The sequence below is a fragment of the Corapipo altera genome, unplaced genomic scaffold (assembly GCF_003945725.1).
Source record: "Corapipo altera isolate COAL_440 unplaced genomic scaffold, ASM394572v1 1b, whole genome shotgun sequence".
NCBI lineage: Eukaryota > Metazoa > Chordata > Aves > Passeriformes > Pipridae > Corapipo > Corapipo altera.
This window is the reverse complement of record NW_020884881.1, coordinates 12,267,593-12,286,468: the sequence shown is the minus strand read 5'-3', so window position 1 is coordinate 12,286,468 and position 18,876 is coordinate 12,267,593. Positions and strand designations below refer to the sequence as shown.

The following is an 18,876-nucleotide window of genomic DNA, read 5'->3' as shown; positions in this document are numbered from 1 at the left end:
GGAAGAAGGTTGGATGTGTGTACAACTGCTGTCCTCTCCATAAAACCTGCTTAAGACAGTTTAAAGCAGAAGTAAATTTGTTACTCATTACACATACGCAACAAAAAGATGTGAGGCAATCAAGAACCTGCAGCACAGGCAGTTTCACAGATATAAGGGGGGAAGGGGGAGACAGGCAGGGGACCTATTCCCATGGAAGAGATTGTACTGGAACGAAATGCGCATGGAGGAAGTAGAAAGGCAGCCTTGGAGACCTACAAGATTCAACTGGCCAAGGCTCTGAGCAACCTTATCCATTTCCACGTTAGCCTGGCTTTGAGCCAAGGGCTTAACGAGATGACTTGTAAAGGTTTCTTGTAACATCTATTATTTCATGCCAGTATAACAGAGTATTCTGTACTTGTCACTGTGCAGTGATGCTTTTGAGATGTTCCTCCTACTGAACCAAATATGTAATTCAGGACAGGCTCAGGCCAATTTAAGACTGCCAAAAGTCATCCCACCTCCCCCCCAGCACCGCTACTGATGTGGCTACACTTCCCTTCTTCCAGCATTGCAGAATGAGCGCTGGCATCACGAGGAGCTGGTGAGCTCAGAGTTGAGTAGCTAAGGAATAGAGAAGGTCTGTCACATCCATCTAAGATTGCCTAATGCCATCATTAACTAATGTCCAAGTAAAAAGCTTATTTTTTTATAAATCTGCAAGTTTCTTTATAGAGCAGCAACAGTTCTCAGACTCTGAGCTACCATGGAAATACATTGATATAAACAGAAATCAGAGGCACCAATAAAAAAGTCATTTGTTATTTAGACATCTGAAGCACTTACAAATCAAATTAACACCCAATCTCAAAATAGCTAATCATGCACTGATGCACAAATGAGTGACAAAAGTTTAAAGACTAGCTTTATTAACAAAATTACTATAATTTCCTTTGCAGTATTATTTTTATTCAAATAATTTGAAGACAGTATATTCCCCTGCATTCAACAGCAATTTTGGAGATATTAAGAAATATACTACAGTATTAAATTTATATAACCTTGTAAAGTGCTCTTTCTGTTAAAAATTTGTCACATTTGACTAACCAAGCAGGTCAGTGTCAGGGCTAGTTACAGTATAAAAATGAAATTATTTTTGTCTTACACTTTCTAGTCCATTTTTTCTGAGTCAGATATGAGTGTTAGAATTCACATGTACCAAATACCTAGAATTATCATAAAAGCCCTGTCAGTAACATAACCACAAACACTAAGAATACATATGAAGAACAATTAAGTAACTTTTTATCAAGTACTCAACATCAACATTGAGTTCCTGGAAGGTGCATTCCCCTACACTATTTAACGGAAAATAGAAACGATTGTGTTTGGTTTGGGTTTTTCCTTTATTTGCACACTGAAATGCTTGCAGTTTTCCTAATAATCTTTGCAAAGTATATAGGAAAATTACACCTTACTCAGTGTCCCATAGTGAAAGGAAGTTTATTATTTTCTCACTCCTGAATGCAGAGTTCTGCCAGGTTTTCTGAAAGATGCACTTTTAACTTATCCTCCTTTATCTCAGCATACATAAATTGTCCATAAAGCAAAATGAGAACTAACCCTGTTTTAGAAAGCTTTAGACAGGAGTAAGCAGTATTAAATATTACATCTGACAGCTGCATATAAAATGTCAGAGCTGACTGTATTGTCACAACCAAATTCTACCCAAATTTAGACTGACTTGACTGTATATTCCTCAATCATCTAGTAAGGGATGTTATTTATTGCTTGCTAGTTAAGTGTGATACTTGATTTCAGCATCACTACTGTCAATAATTTGAACAGTCTTACAGGTTCTGCTACTATTTATGTATAACAAAAACATTAATAAAAAGACATGACAGTTCTGCTCAGACTAGAAGAACGGTAGCACATCAGTTCTGAATTTAAAAGAATAGTGGGCATTTTTCGTTTGCTTAGTTTTAAATGATGGTCTAAATTAACTGTTAGTCAACACACAAAAAAATGTTTAATAACTGATTACTATTTTCCTTTCTCTTGCACACTATGTCCTTCATGTGCTTCTCAAAAAGAAAAAAAAAAAGCAACACAACTTATGAAAATCTAATTTAGAGCGAAGAATTTTAAAACTTTTGTTCACAAAGTCTATAAGAATACAACTTGAACTAAATCTAATACTCTTACTACACCTGCTTGCCAGATAGCAGGTAGATCCTTATGCTTCATTATGGAGACTGACAAAGTGTGGAAGGCACATCCAAGTTAATCAGCACAATTTCATGTTTTCCCCATAGATCCTACTATAATCTGAAGGGTCTTCTGCATTAAAGTTTAGTATCTTCACATGTCAGTATTTCACAGCTAGTACTGTGCTATTCAAAGCAGTCTTTTACTTTTTTTTGGATCCAGCCTGAGTTCTGACAGTACTTGGTGAATTCAGATCCAGCACACAAACCCAGGCCTGTGACTGACCCAACTGTACCATCCACAGCTCAGGGAATCTGAACAAAGAGGGATTAAGTTTGTATTAGAACTTTTCTTTCAAAGCCAATTTTCAGCTTCGGAAATAGAAAAATCAAAGCATCTTCATGTTCAAAAAACCCAATCAAAAAACCATTTAACAGATCTGCCTTGCATATAGCCCCCTGAAGGAACCAAGTAAAACTAGCAAAGCTCAAATAAATTTAAGGAACAGCTAAAGCAGTATTTGATTCTCTGAGCTGTGATTTGTCCAATTACAGAAAAAAACTTAAAAGACAGGGTTGGACTTGATCTGAAGGTTCTTTTCCAACCTAAATGATTTTATCAGCCTATGACTCATTACTACGAAATTGTAGCAAATACCATCTTAGACAGATTGAATATTCTTTTACTTTTCAAATGGAGCAAATCTGTGTTTAAAAAGAATTAAGTATTTAATAATTTGATTAAAATTAACAGATCAGCAAAAATGTTACTTTAAACTACTCAGAGTGTCTCATGATTTATTATCCCACGCACTGCCTACATAGCAAGCATTCCAGAACTACAAATTTCTAGAACAAATGTTTTATGCACTCAGGCACAGAAACTGCTGCTTGTAAGTGCTGAGATCTTAATAGTAACATTTCAAATGTGTGACACATTCGCTAATTGATTACTGAAGGAAACAGTCAAATACCAAAGTAAAAACAAAGGAAACTTCAAGTTCACAGTATCCCTCTTTGGAGGAAACCACCTGTCAAGTACAACAATTTCTAACAGCATAAATATACTCCTTGTAACACTAACACAGTAAAAACCCTATAGATTTATTTATTTTTTTGAGAAAAAAAGGATTAGAGCTAGAGAAATAATGGGTTGACTTTGAACTACTGACTAAGTCAGACAAAGGAACAGAACCCACAAACAAGTAGAACAGCCCTGTATGTTGTCAGAAGAGAGATCAAGTATGGACAAGAGTAATTAATACAAAACTTTCTACAGATGCTTGCCAGCTTTTCAGCTTGTAGAACAGGACACTTAGACCAGACTAACTTAAGCACAGACACATGCAAAATTTAAAATAAAACACACTGACTCGTAAATTTTTGGATTCACCTCCTGTTAAGTTCTCTCCCCACAACTCTCCAGTCAGATTCTGTCAGACACTGGAGTTTCACAGTAGTAGGCACAAGCTGAATGATGCCTGCTCCTCACTGCCACTGGTCACAGACAAGCTAAATGTCCATTGATTTCTACTCTTTCTGCTATGGGGTCGGTCAGTAACCTGTTACAAAAGCACACTGCTTTGTAGCTTGGAAGATCATGTGGAAGTATAATCTCTTAAATTCATCACCTCATGACACATTACCAGACATGAGATCTAAATTAGAATGCAAGCTGCTAATCAGTGTTACTATATCCAAAACATCAATTGCTGGGACAGGAAACCCACAGTGGAAACTTGTTGATACAACATACACCAGAGTGAACACGAAATGAAACATTTTCTGACACCAGCACCCACACTGCTCTATCTCCCTGAATTTTTTTATTTTGCCCTGTGTTCCCAATCCCCCTTTTTGAAGCCACCCACACTTCTTATCTACCACCATCCTGTATTCTTCTAATGCTGGGGCAGCTGCTGACCCTAGCAGTTTATGTTCCTTTTCCCCTTCCCTGTTGTTTTCATATAATCAACCAAAATTGGACAGTGTTCATTACTTCTAAGGTGGTATTAGTCTTGGAATTTCCATAGCTGCTGGAATTTGAATGTGTCAGGAAACTTTGAGCAAGTTAAGAATCTGTATGAATAGTATGTGGAACAAAATGTTTCAGTAACGGAGCCATGAAGTAACAGAGTGTGAATCCCAGATTACAGCACTGGTTCAAACCAGAGAAGTGACATATTCTAAAACTATAGACTGAGTCAGACAAAAGATCTGAGATAATTCCCAAGGTTTCAATAGCTGCATGCTAGCTTAAGTCCTACAGAAGCAGCACCATTTACACTAATAAGACACTGTCACTTTTGTATATTCCCTAACAAATCAATAATTGATTACATCTAATTATTTCTTTTCTAGGTCTTCAGTGTTCCTCCTAGATAGATGTTTTAAACCAATAATACACAATAAAGTAGTCAATATATTATATATAAGACATCATTTAACTGTTTCCTCAAGAAGCAATCATGCACTAACTCATGGTAGCATTTTGTGTGTTTATTGAGATCTACACATCTAAAAGACTGCTCTGAGTTTCTTAATTATCTAGGCTGTTACTATAACAAACACACAAGCAAGTGATAAAGACAGTATTGATTAGTTTAGCATTGAAACAACAAGGAGAAATTATGGGTTTATATTCAGTATAACCTCTGGAACTCAATGAATTCTAAAAAATAAAGCTAATGATGAAATGAGAGAGACTCCCTCTTGCAAACCATAAGGTGACTTCTATTCACCTTGATGCCTCAGGAGTTTTTTTATTTTTTGTTTTTTTAATTTTTATAGATTTTAGAATGTAGTGGATGTAGATTTTAATGTATCAGTATTTCCAGTAGAAGTAACTACAGCAGCACACAACTCAGGTATCATTTCCACACTGGAGTCTCTACCAGCACAATTAACATGCATTCTTTTACTGTCTCACTGTATTATATCCCTTACCAGTATTTTCCAGTAAAAGTAACAGCAGTAGTTTAATGGCTGCACATACCAAACCCGTCCCATATCAATCCCTCACAATTCCATTAGCTGTTCAGTCTTCTTTTCAAGGTGGAGTTGCAGAAAAACACCTTAAGGTCTGCACCAAAAGATGTAAACACAGACAAAAATGACCTTCGAGCCTGGAACTCTGGAGGGTCTCCAAGGACTCAGTGTGCTGAGAGGAGGATGAAGATGATGAAAGAGGGGTCCCAAACTGCCCAGACTCAATTCCCGAGGGGGTGTGCCAGGGGGCAGAACAGGGCAGAACCGGGGGTTGGTCGAATGGGGATTGGATGGACATCATCATAAAATCCTAGAATCTGTGTCCGAGTGCACATGCATGGGTTTGTATTCCTGTAGGCCAAGGGCTCATTAAAGCTCTGCTCTTCTTACCTCCCACCTAAATTAGCCTGATGTTTTTTTCTCCTCAGTCTTGTAGGCAACAACCTTTTTATCTTTAAGAGTATGAACTCAGTTTTGTGCTACCTGAAATTTTCAATTTGTGCATAGTATCTTTTGATGACAAAAGGTTTATGAAATGCTCTTTTTGTTTAGGATTTAATCAAGTGATAAGCAGATACCTTAGCATAAATTGTTATGTGCCATTTCATGTACCACACAAAATTAAATGCATGCAGCTTTTCAATACAAATTCTATCTAGTTCTTCAAAACTCTTCCTATACTCCTCAGTCATTTCAAGTTATAGCTGTTGCTCCTGCTACACAGTAGGAACCCTTTTATCATTATGTGCATCACTTATACTATAACCCTAGTTATAGGAGAGCAACAGTACAATACTAAGTGTCATATTTCAGAAACTCTGCAAAACATTCAAAAGGAAATGTGGTGCCTTGGAATTGAAGCTACTTTAAAAAGATGTATCTGTTCAGAATGTACAAGAGATCTCTTAAACACCAGTGTCATTGCCTTTCCCAGGGACAGTGCCATTGGGCTTTTTATTTCAATTAAGATATAGGCGTAGCTTCCTTTGTGTGAAGTGCCAAACCCAGCAGGTCCGTGACAAGCTGAGACTCGAAGGTTTGAAAACAAAACTCTTACTTATGCCAGAAAATAAGTATGGGAATTAATGCACATTTAGAGGTGAAAACTAGTTTGCAATCATGCTTGCTGTCTGACAACTGTGTGTCACACCATCAGCAGCTAAACATTTGTGGATCCAGGTTTATCTAACATGTCAATGTTGACAACAGCCTGATAAGATTAGCAGTTTACTACTTAAATGTATTAAAGACCAGCATCCACACTACTATACTGTAAAAGACTCAGGAATCTCCTCAAAACTCAATGCCCAAAACCTTATTAGTGTTTCAAATGGAACTTCAACATAACAAATAAATGATTTCCTCTACAAAACTGAAATAAGATTTAAATTTGTTACTTAAAAAAATTAAAGCGGTTCTCTTCTTCCATACACACTAGTATGCTCAGAAACAATCACTGCATAATTTGAGATCATGGTATGAAAGAACATGATTCAAGACCACCTAGAACATGAGTTTGAGTGGATATTGTATACGTCTCCACTCCAGAAGAGAAATGCTGACTGCTCCAACAGAAAGAAGCATCTCCTTTACTCTTACAATGTTTATCAAGATTTCTGCCAACAGAGTACAGTACGCCTCATCCAGACCTCCAAGTATACAGCCAAAAAACCTCTAGAAATTCACAGTGCCCTGACATTGTTCTTGACAGTGTGGTTGGCCTTCATGGCCTTTTACTGTTCAGTGAGCTATAACTATGATGTGCAAAGATCGCATGTTCAGCGACTGAGATCCCAGAGAGAACTTACCAAGCAGGTTATCATTCATCACAATCGAAAATGCTTTATAAAAAATTCCCCACCACAACAGAGGCATACTTTATGCAGGTTATTCTGGTGGAGAGATACAACAAAGGAACTTGGAATTAACAGCACATTTTCATTGCAGTCTCTGCCTGCAATTCAGAACAACACTACTGTTGTATTATCTACAATTGTGACAGAACCTACTGTCCTGCTACCTCATATTACTATGTAACTGTACAAAGAGCTGGGACAATCAGAAAGCAGTGTGTGCATTTCTATCAAAACAGGAAAATGATCCCTCATGTAAATCTCCGCTGATTTTATTCAAAGCTCTACTTGTCACGTAACACCAAGGCATTATTTGGATATGCCATAAATGGGTACTGTCAAAGTTTATACCAGGACAAGTGCAATTACACTAAAAATTGTCCCATTATTGTAGAAACAGAGCAATAAACTTCACTTCACATAAATTTTCAGTATTCATCCACAATTAACAGTTTTTTTCATTTTGTAGCTCAAGGACTAAGATCCACAAAAATAAGAATAAGTACATTGATAGCTGACTTAATTCTCTCCAATGTCTCCAACTCCACCAAAAAACTGTATATATTTAAAGCGACAGAGATTAAAATGTAAAAATATCTTAGATACCTAAAACAACCTTTTTCAAATACAAATATTTTCAGAACTATTTGTATTTGAAGCAAGAAAGAAAATTCATGCGTACAGGCAACCATATTCTTTTGTTACATGCACATGCATTTTGCACACAAAACTATTCTCAAGCAGTATACTATTGGTGGTTAACAATACTTAAAAAAAAAACAAACTGGCTTTTTTTGGTTGTTGTAGTTTAAATTTGTATTTAACCAGTCTCATATTAAACTGAGAAAACTATGAAGCATGTAAAAATTCCAACACACAGTTGCACACAATAATCCCAGAAGCAAGGAATAAGACATAAACACATATATACAAAACCAGCAGTCTGTTAGGCCTCAAACAAGGCCTCAAAGCCTGATATAACCTAACCTCAAAAGCTCCCATGTTCCAGAACAGCAGACAGAGAAAATAACCTAAATAGTCTCCCATCCAGGAATTAGATGACAGCCTTTGCTAGCAAACACTGAGGCACTAAAGCACATCAGAAGGAATCCCTGTCAATGTCTAAGGGCTTTATGCTTAAGCATTATATGCTTCAGAAAGTATAAAAAAGTTTTGCTAAGAGTTTATCAGATTTATTAAGGATCAGTAACTTAATCTGCATACAGCTGAGAAATCCACTTTGAAAATGCTTCAAGAAATATTTAATGAATCAAGAATACAGACAGCACTTCAATGAGACTCAGCAGCTTATTTTCATTCCACCGTTGTATAGAACATCAGTGGTAGGTCTGAAAGCAACAAGTATTCAAAAAACATTTAATAAATAAAATCTACAAATATTCAAGACAACTGCCTGGTTTACTCCCAATTTTTATTGCAAGACCCGTAACTCCAGTCATAGCAAGTTTTAAAACTGCATTCCAATAAAATGCTTACACTGTATTCTACTTATAATGTTCGTACAACTTTACTGTTGTCTCCATGTTCCTCTCTACTGTTTGCACACTGAGCTGGCAGTTGTACTTCTTGCCCTTTACCATCTTGCATTCTGCACCAAGTGCTAAGCAGAAGAGGATTCTTCCTAGTCAAGCCTACAATCTATAAAATAGAAGAACATGAGAAAACACAGGTCTGAGGCTCCCTGGATTTGGAATGAAAATTAACTCCTACCTCTAACTTCCAATCAGTACACTCCTTAAGGCAGACTGGCACTATCTCCTATTGCAGCAACAAAGTTGTAAAAAAGTGGGTTTTGAAGAAAGTTTAAGATTTCTACCAACTGGACCTTGCAGAGGAACACAATTTCACATTATTCCTAAGCCAATTCTACAGTGAACTGTGACACACAAATGCAGAAATTGGAAGCATTGTATTCTGCATTTCCAGTACTCCAATTGCATATGGTATCTCCACTCCTCATCACGCTTTTAGTCAGGCCCTCATCAGACCATTATGAAATACCAGCTGAACTGACCACTCTGGCAGCAAACTAAGTCCACACAGGACAGCCAGTCTGACTGCTGAACCAGTAAAAAAAGAATTAAGAATTTAAAAGTGACAAGGAGAGGGCAAAATCATTCAGCTGGATGCTGCAAGAGTACTCTCCTTTTTAGCAATCCAGAGCTTCTAGAATAGCTCTACTGCTCATTAGACAACATCCACTGCATATTTCCAGCATTCCAATCCAGATTTAGAAAGTAGGTAAGAACCTCTTGAGTTTTACTGGAAACTATTAAAAAAGACCCAGAGATTCAGAACATCCTTGTGTCCATGACTGATAACAACTCGTATTACAAGCCAAACAACTTCAGCAGCTTCATCCATGCAAAAACCAACATAGAGTTGTATGCAAAAAAATATTTTATCAACTTTGCAAAAGGAAGATGGGATTACAGGCGGCCATTTGATTCCAACAGTATTTTCATTTCAAGAAACAGATCATAATAAATTCTAGACAACATTAAGAATTATAAACCTGATTCACATTTTCAACAGGAATTTTCATTCCAGTATATTGCTTTCTTCTATAAAAGCAATCTGCTTAGAGCAATGATTGTAAAGACTTCCTGTCCATTCTGGTTGCCTAGATACTGTTATATTTCACTAAAGATTTAATCAGGTACCTTTGTTAAGTATATTACTCACTTCAAATTCAACACTACATTTCTAAAAAGCACATATGAAAAAGTAATGAAGTAGAGTTAATTTCATAAGTTGAAGCACAGCATATTCAAATGGTGTTGATTCCTTTAAGTAGCTTCACGAGAAGTGAAATTTTCTAATTTCAATATCAATTTATGTAGGTACTTATAATATTGAAGTTTACATGTGTCTCTAAATATAGAGTGCCCAAATAAGCATACAACTATAAGTCAACAGGTAAGTTGATAAATCAAGTTGCTACCAAAACATACCAGAAATGGTCTTATTCAAAGCTTCAATGACCCTTCAGTTACCAAAGCCAAGAAAGCAATTTACTTGCTTATCACATATTTAACAAGCCTCTTATTTAAAGAATTGGTTCTTAAATGCTCTATGTCAATTAACTCCATCAGTTGAGATCCTGAAAGAACCATACCAAGAGAAATTTTTAAAAATAACACAAAAATATGTTTCAAGGAAAGGGCTAACCAGCAATTAAACCAAAAGGAAAGTCAAAATTTGACCTGAACAGATAACATACTTTCAAATCAAGGTTTAGTGCATATGAGTATCTGTGACACTAGGTGATTTTTAGGCCATTTTACTGGGACAGCATAGAGTGGTACGTGACACTTCACCTTCTGTTACATATTCAAGCTCTAGATAATTCCAGGGATTATGAAGTTGGCTCCACAGCTTTGAGATATCCAAGGGCAAAGCCATGATGATGCGAAACATCTTCCAAGTCCCCAACTCTTAAACTTCATAGAGCTATACAGTGAAAGGATTATGAGCAGTCACAAACATGGGTAATTAGTCTACAAAATCACTCCTTCAGTTCCTACCCTGATTAAGAAATCTTATTTTGTCTTTTCTGTGCCTACTTAATGGAGAAGGAGAACAAAATATGTTTAGCATTAAGAAAAGAGTTCAAATCTCTTACTGCAGAAGCATACATTCCTGGCACACAAAAGTGTCTCACCAAATACAGTTTATTTTTGTCTTAATAGTCTAATTTCAAAATTTTAATTATCTTTCCACTCAGAAATGTCACTAACTTGAGCCACTTCAAAAACTGCATTTTTCTTAACAGTGCACTCAAAACTTCTCGCTCTCAGAAGTTCAAAGTTCTGATTTTTTCAACTACTATCTATATACCTTACCAACTTCAGTACTTTTTGGATACAAAATCTCTCAGGTGAAGCCAACTGAGTTCTATTTACAGATTAACTGTGTACTTTACACAAAGCCTGCAGTAACAGTAGGGCACTGAGCAAACAAGGGGAATAAAGAGAACAGGAGACCTCGGTATAGCTGGACAATGACTAAGACTCAACCTCAGAATAGCAAGTTTTCATCAATGCAGGTTCTTCTATACGTGTCCTGGGAAAAAACTTTTATCAGTTGGGATCTTTATTTCAGTGTTTCCATGGTAAAAAAACAAAAACAAAACCAAAAACCAACCAACCAAAAAAAAACCCCAAAAAAACAAACCCCCCCCCCCAAAAAAAACAAAGCAAGCAAACAACAAAAAAAACCACAACAGTAACCAACCAAACAAAAAAACCCACCTTCACACTTAACAGAACACTTTAAATACCTCTTTTCTACTTCCAATTTTGTACCACGACATTTGCCAGACAGCATGTTACAGGAAACACTGCAGACAACCATCAAGCCAGACAACAAAACTGATTTCAGAATTTCATGCCCTCTAAGCCAGACACATGGTTTGGTTTCAAATTATTTAGCCAGACTTTAGGATGTGCCAGCTGTTCAATTCTCCTTCTCAGAGGATCAAAACATCTAAAGGGTAAAACGTGGCAGCAAAAGAACAATCCACTTTGACAATATGATTACATAAATCATTACAACCCAACTACAGCACAAAGCCCTGAGTTCAAGTTGTGCCAACATACCTATGCAGGGAGCTATACTGTAAACTCTAGTTTTGATGTGAGTTAAAAATAACTCCACAAAAGGAGGTTAGGTGAATTTTGGTAATATTATCTACAGAACAATAAACTGTCATATCAGCACAGCGATGATACAATAAACTGTACTGCCAGAAAAAAAATAGAAGACAGTAATTATGTCATAGTGTATTACAGAATTTATGTGTGGTCTTGAAGCCTCACTGATGCTGGGAGTGGACAGTTTACCAAAAAGTACCTTAACCAGAGCCTCCACTTCAGGAGGGGGAAAAAATAGAAAGAAGTATTACATTGTTTTTGAAAGAAAACTTGGAAGAAAACCATTTCTTAAGCTTCAAATGTTTTCTAACCTCTAAAATATAAAAAAAAGCCTTAATATTCAGTGCAAAAGATAAGTTAAATTTATTTTTATATATCCATAACTACACTTTTTAATCAAGATTTTAAAAAGCAAAGTCACCATTACTGATATCACAACACAGCACAAAATGTACAGTTCCTCTTTAACCCTTTCTAAATCAACATGTACTGACGTAAATTTTGTCTTAAAGAACTGAAATCGTGATACAATCATAAATAAGGCTCTTATAAAGTAACTTCCAAAAAGAAGTAAAATAATAATGCAACAGAAGACCCAAAATCACTAAAGATAATCTGTATTGTAGTGAAGTCTATACACATAATAAAGACCAACATGTTGGTCCTTTACACCAACATTCAGATAGAAAGAGACAAGCATAAAAGAACCCAAACTGCAATTACACAAACACAACCATAACTGAATGGTTGTGCTCTCTGCACATCCATGAGCCTCCTTTCACAAAAGCAAGGGGGATTATCACACTATGAGAATCTAGTAATTTTGACTTTTGTTCTTTGAAATTATTGTTATATTTAGTACAAAGGCTGGAGAATTTCCCTGACTGAACTACAAAGTCAGACATAAAACTCCACATAAATAAAATCCTGATTTGCAGAGTCCAACTGTACCATATTAAAATGCAAGAGAGCTCTTAGTTCAGAATTCCTGCTAAATCTAAGCAGACAGGCAGAAATGGGGGCGGGGGGGTAACGCAGACAAGACCAACAAGCAAAAAATCAAATTCAAACATCAAACACTTCTTTTAGGTACTACAAAACAGCTTTTCAATAAGAGGTGAACTTTGTAAATATCTGCAGATAGCTGTCTCTGAAAGCATGACAGGAAATGTTTTGTTAGAAATGTTTTAGACTAGGCTGGCATAATTTATAAAGATGAGGTCAACATCTCTGAAATGCGCAATACTTGTTTGTGAGGATAAGGCTTTTTTGAGAGTTCCCATAAGTTCAGACCTTTAAAGTCTTTTTTGTCTGCAAGTGTGGAGAAAGAGAATACTCTGGAGGAAAGGCAAGAGCAGTAATGGCACGAACAGCACAAATGTATTTTTTCAGTCCAATGTGCAATCAGGTCTGGAGGGAGGTATTGCCAAGCACTGTGAGGATCACGCTGTTGAAAAGACGAGTGTGCAGCAGGAGTCAGTTTGACTGAGCAGACAGAAAGATGCAGGTCTATAACAAAAGAAAAGCAGACAGAAAAAGATGCCCGAGATGTGAAGATTTAAAACAACAACTAAACAGAATTGTTCTAGTTACTGTCTTAAGGAACAGGAAGAACTGCAATGGAAAAGATTAAAAGCTGTACTCTGTCTTAAGTTAAAAGCCACTTATCTTTAAGAACATGACATGCCAATGTTCCAATATGAATCACAAGGATCTATTCAGGAACAGAAAACTGGCTCTGTTGGTCATGAGTATAAAGGTATCCATTGAACTTAAATCTACAGCCGTAATTATCCAGAAAGAAGACACATAATTACAGCTGTCAAACACACTGCCTGTGACCTCCTGGATCCAGGATCCACTTCTAAAGAACGTTTAAGACAGATCTGCTGCCTTCTTCATTCAAGATACAAGAACCTTAAAACTAAATTTGCTATATTAGGTGAAGAATGTGATAATTCACAAGATAAAGCGCTAATCCTATAAACTTATGCTGCCAATTTGAATGTACTCATAAAACCTGATGAGCTAACCTCATACCAGAAGGCCTTCTGCTAAATGAGGTGCTGCCTGTTCTCCTGCAGTTGGCATAAATTCAGTGTTATGTGCTTTAGCTAATTCAACAGAAATGCACTTGCAAATCCACACCTGATCTGGATCACACGTGTATTAACGCAGCACATGGATCGGTCCCACAGAACTGCCACCTCCCAGCACCAGGAGAATTACATTCATTCTGCAATCACTGGAATTTTTATTTATTGAATACTAAAAGTTGAGATGAGAAACCTGGAAGAGAAAACCAACTTGGGTCCACTGCTTTCTCTGCTTGGAAGACAGCCAAAATATAAACTGATTCTCCAAAATCTCACACTAAGTATATGAACTACATATAAGAAACAATAACAAAAAAATACAATAAAACAAAACAGTACTTCAATTAGGACACAAAATTTTAGGAACTGTCAACTTGACACAAGTATTAGAGTGCTTAAAGAAAAGTACATACTTTGGTATGTTAAATTTTCGGTGTTGGTCAATATAATACATTGTACTTACACTTTATGTAGAGTTTTCATGCAACTTAAGTATTTCTTTGTAACACACTGACTGAAAAGAATATTAAATTAAATAAACTTGTTTATTTAATAATTTTAAAAGATATAATCATAAAAATCCCATGTAAAACCAAGCATTTTTCATCTGGCTTACAAACTATATGCTCAAATTCAATTTACTTCTAAGAATGAGGATGGCTCCCAGAAATCTCCAAGGAAAGGCTCTCCTGCTGTTGACATAGCACACTGAAGTGCATAGAATTACAAGGTTAAAATAGTTATACATGGATAATGTTTAGAATCCAGTATTTTTATTCCAAATGACCTGCAGTCAAAATTGTATAAAGGGATGGATCAACTTACAGATATAACAAAAGAATTTAGGTAATCCAGTTCAACAGTATTTTGCACAGATTAGGTATATCTGCTTATTCCTAGAGACAGGACAACAAAATATAAATCTAACATGGATCAGTGATACACAGTGTACACAAAGTCATGTTTCAGGTACAGCAATGTCACATCTCTCTCATAATTAAATCCCCACAATTTCCTGTTTTAGAAAAAAACCTTTGGAAAAGCATATAATGGAATAAATTAAATTTTAAGTTTAGAAATAGACTGATTTTATGAACATATCTTCCTTCATTTGAGCATTCTAGCTCAAGCTTCCAGTAGGATTCTCTAATCACCATATAAAAATACAGGTTTTATAGATGCTGGAGTAAATCTGATTTATTAGGTCATTAGAGCTACATGACCTTTTTCTACATAGGCAAGGTATTTTAGATGCTCCTCACACACTGCATTTTCCTGGCAGCAGACCACAATTTGTACTTTTCCTTTTATTTCAGTGTCTTTTTAGCAGAACAAGCCCATAAATAGATGTAGGAGTACAACCGAGTAGATGATAAACTATGACATGTGGGCTGAACAAGCAACTGGGAAAGTGAGTGGTGAGAAGAAAGTGACTCCAGTGGAAGTAACTCTAAATAGTTTTGCCATCAGATAAAGCATTCACACCACATTTAAGACATCTGATAGAGTTGCAAGGAACACTAACAGAAAAACTTCCATTCCAAACCATGTGAAATACAGAAATGCATCCATAGGTGTATGCACAAAACCTCATTCAGAGTTCACTAAACATACAGGTAATCTTTGTTTAAACAATCACCCTAACACTGGTCCTAAGAGAAGCCAGCCTGCTTGCCTTCATACCTCTTTTTAATAAGGTATGGGGAAATACTAAACCAACCAAGCCACTGCTCAGAACAATGTGAGAATCCACATGTATCTGACCATTTGTTCCATATCCTAAGATTTCATGAGATTCGAGTAGAAAATCTTTTCAGTATTAGAAACAGAGAATTTATAAAATTTAAGCTCATAACATAGCACTTTGCACATCAGAGCATTAAACAACTGAAAATAGCAACAACATCCATTCTCAAGTTTAAAGCATCTTTAAATGGACTTTATCCGTAACCAAGGAATATGATGAAAAATACTACAACTACTCAACTACAGGTACTACAAGTTCCATATGGAACAGCAAAACACTGACAAATCATTTCAAATGCCTTGCCAGAAGACACATAAAGCATTACTTTGCCACCTTTTTCTAAAAAAACCCCCTATGTTCTGCAGTATTGTTATGGATCCCATACAGGAGAACCTTTCCATGCAACAATCTGAGGATGCCAAAGGTGTTCAGGAATAGGCACTGTACCAACCAAAAACCTAACGCTTCCTGGAAAACAAACCAGAAAGAAAAGCTTTGTTTCTCTCACCAGTATAATTTTAAATCTATAAACACATTTTAGGCCATTTGTTTTTCCCATACTAGATTTGTTTCATCTACACAAAAGTTGCTCAATATTTTTGTACCCTTCTAGAGCCATTTTTGAATTTATCAACAGAAAGTTATTTAAGAGGTCTGCTGCAATGTTCGTAGTGAGCAAACGGGAGGCGAGCAATGCAGCAAAATCAGTGTCGAGGGGAGCGAGAAATTGAGTAATCATTTAAAAAGTTTGCCTGAAACTTCAGATCTGAGGGTGAAACTGCAACCCAACAGCTACTTTAACTCTCGATTAGAAGGATTCAGTCTGGTTTAGTTATACAGAATATACTGCAAAATTCCCTACAACATCGATTCAGTGCAAATCTTGCAGCATTCAGCTGTCCCCAACCTCTACAATAGTTTTAGCTCCTGCACAAATGTATTCTAATTAAAACCCTCACTTCCTTTTTTCCTGTAATTTTAAGAGTAATCTTATCTTACTTATCTTTTACACTCAAGCATACCACTTAAAACACACAAAAAGGCGAGCTTCAAGTACTTGTGAGCCAAACTCAAGAACCCGAGATGGCACGTAATGAGAGTTACTATATTATACATGTAGAACCCCCAACAAGGCGGTAAGATCTCAGAAACACAAGCAAGTTCCACAAAAAGGAAAAAAAAAAAAAAAGGCAATGCGAAAAGTTAAACGGCGCTTTGCCTTTTGTTCTTTTGTCGCTTTCTGTACTTTATTCTCGTAGGAACAGCTCAGGGTATGTTCGGGTCTACAAGCAACATTTAAGAGTAAATATCCTCCGACGTAACATTTCCTTCCTCTCAGCAGATGAACAGCGAATCCAGGTCAGGAGTTTCGGGCGTTCTCCCCTTCCCACGGAAGGCAGGGCCCGGGACAGACCAGCCCTGCAGCTGCCCCTGATCCCCGAGGAATCGAGGCGACCACCCGCCCCAAGGGGCTGCTCTGCCCCCCGCCGCCCCCAGAACTCCCGAGGGAACCCGAGCACGGACCCCACCGTCCTGGGGCTCCCTCGCCCCCCGCCCAGCCCGGCGGGAACCTGCCCCTCCCCGGGGGGGGCCGGGAACTGCCTCGGGCGGACCCTCCCCTCACGGCAGCCCTTACCTAAGAGCAGCAGCTTCACCTCCCTGGCCGCCTTCTCGCCATCCTCCCGCAGGTTCCTGTCGATCATCTTGCTCCTCTCCACCGCCGCCTTGTCCTCGGCGCTCAGCGTGCACCCCATCTTGGGAAAGGGGCTGTTCGGCTCCGGCGCGAGAAGGGAAGCAGGGGGAGCGGCGGCGCTCGGCGGCGGAGGGGCGCTGAGGAGGGCGGGGGAGCGGCTGCTCCCCGCTCGCTCTTCTTCTTCCCCCGCTCCCTCACCTGGGGCGCGGCGGCGGCGGCGCGGGCACCGCGCGCCGGGTTCGCCTCACAGGAGAGCGGGGATGGGCGCGGGGAGGCTCTGCCGGGGGATCGCGGAGCTGGGACAGCGGGAGAAGGGACGGGCGGTCCGAGGCCTCGAACGGGGGCCGCCGCTGCCGCCGCCGGCCCTGGGGCTGCTGCGCGCGCGGCACCGGCACCGCCCCCGCCCCGCCGGAGGCGCGCGAGTGCGCGCGCACCGCCCACGCCGGGAAGGGGAGGAGGGGGGAAGAAGCGCGTGCACGGCGGGAAAGGCGGCGGGCGCGGCTGCTGCGCGTGCGCGGGGCGGCGGCGTGAGGGGAGTGGAACAGGATGGGGATGTGAGTGGGGCTGGAAACGGGGAAACAACGGAACCAGAGCGTGAATGGTGCTGGAAACGGTGGCACAGCGGGACCGGACCGTGAATGGGGCTGGAAGTGGGGGCACAACGGGAGCAGAACGTGAACGAGCCTGAGAACGGGGGCACAGCGGGACCGGACCGTGCGCGGGGTTGGAGGCGCCGCTGCCGCGTGACGTCACGGCGCGCGCGCACCTGCCCGGGAGCCGTTGGGGGCTCGGATTCAAACGGCGCCGCGCGCGGGAGGTTCCATTGCTCGGCGGGGCGGGGGGAGCGCCGGGCGGGGCGGTACCAACCCCCGCAGGGATAAGGTCTTCGCCCCGGAGCGTGTCGCATCCCCTCGTTCCTGCTGCTTCCCGCTGCCGGGAGCCATGGAAGGGCGTCAGGGTCCAACCCCACCGCCGCTGGGTGCTGGCGGTCGGCCCTCGGGAGGGACAGCAGCGCGGCTCTCTCCTCTCTGGACTTGTCAGTCAGCCGCGTTTTACACCCTGAACACAAAGCCAAACGAGCCATCCCAGCCCAGGGCTCAGAGATGCGTAGCCCACTCACTTTTAGTGTGAACCTTGTCAGTGTCTCTCAGTATCTAAAGGTGGGTGTCAAGAGGATGGAGCCCGGCTCTGCTCAGTGGTGCCGATCAATAGGCCAAGAGGCAATGGGCAGGAACTGATGCACAGGAAGTTCCACGTGAACACCTGGAAGAACTTCACTGTGCAGGTGACCACGCACAGGAACAGATTGCCCAGAGAGGTCGTGGAGTCTCCCTTGCTGAAGATATTCGTGAACCATCTGGTTGCAGTCCTGTTCCATGTGCTCCAAAATGACCGTGCTTGAGCAGGGAGGTTGGACCCAATGACTCACCACGGTCCCTTCCAACCTGGCTCATCCTGTGATTCTGTGCCCGGTCCCAGAGCCCAGGACTGGGGCTTTCTGCAGATTCGTGGTCTGTTAGGTTGTTCTGTGATTTGTTTCGCTCTTTAATGTAAAACCCTTAAGGAAACTATCCAGTGTTCACAAGCCTTTCACCACCGCTCACATGTCATGCTGTTTGGATTACAAAGGA

General features: G+C 39.6%; 1 protein-coding gene across 1 annotated transcript in view; it reads right to left on the bottom strand.

The window, feature by feature from the left end:
• GNAI1 (G protein subunit alpha i1) overlaps window positions 1-17,614 on the bottom strand; it is a 32,700-nt gene extending 15,086 nt beyond the window's left edge. Inside the window, exon 1 of the mRNA XM_027639699.1 lies at window positions 17,189-17,614. Within this exon, the coding sequence (XP_027495500.1) occupies window positions 17,189-17,306 (118 nt within the window). The 5' untranslated portion in view covers window positions 17,307-17,614. The remainder of the gene's footprint in view (window positions 1-17,188) is intronic.
• Window positions 17,615-18,876: the final 1,262 nt, after the last annotated feature.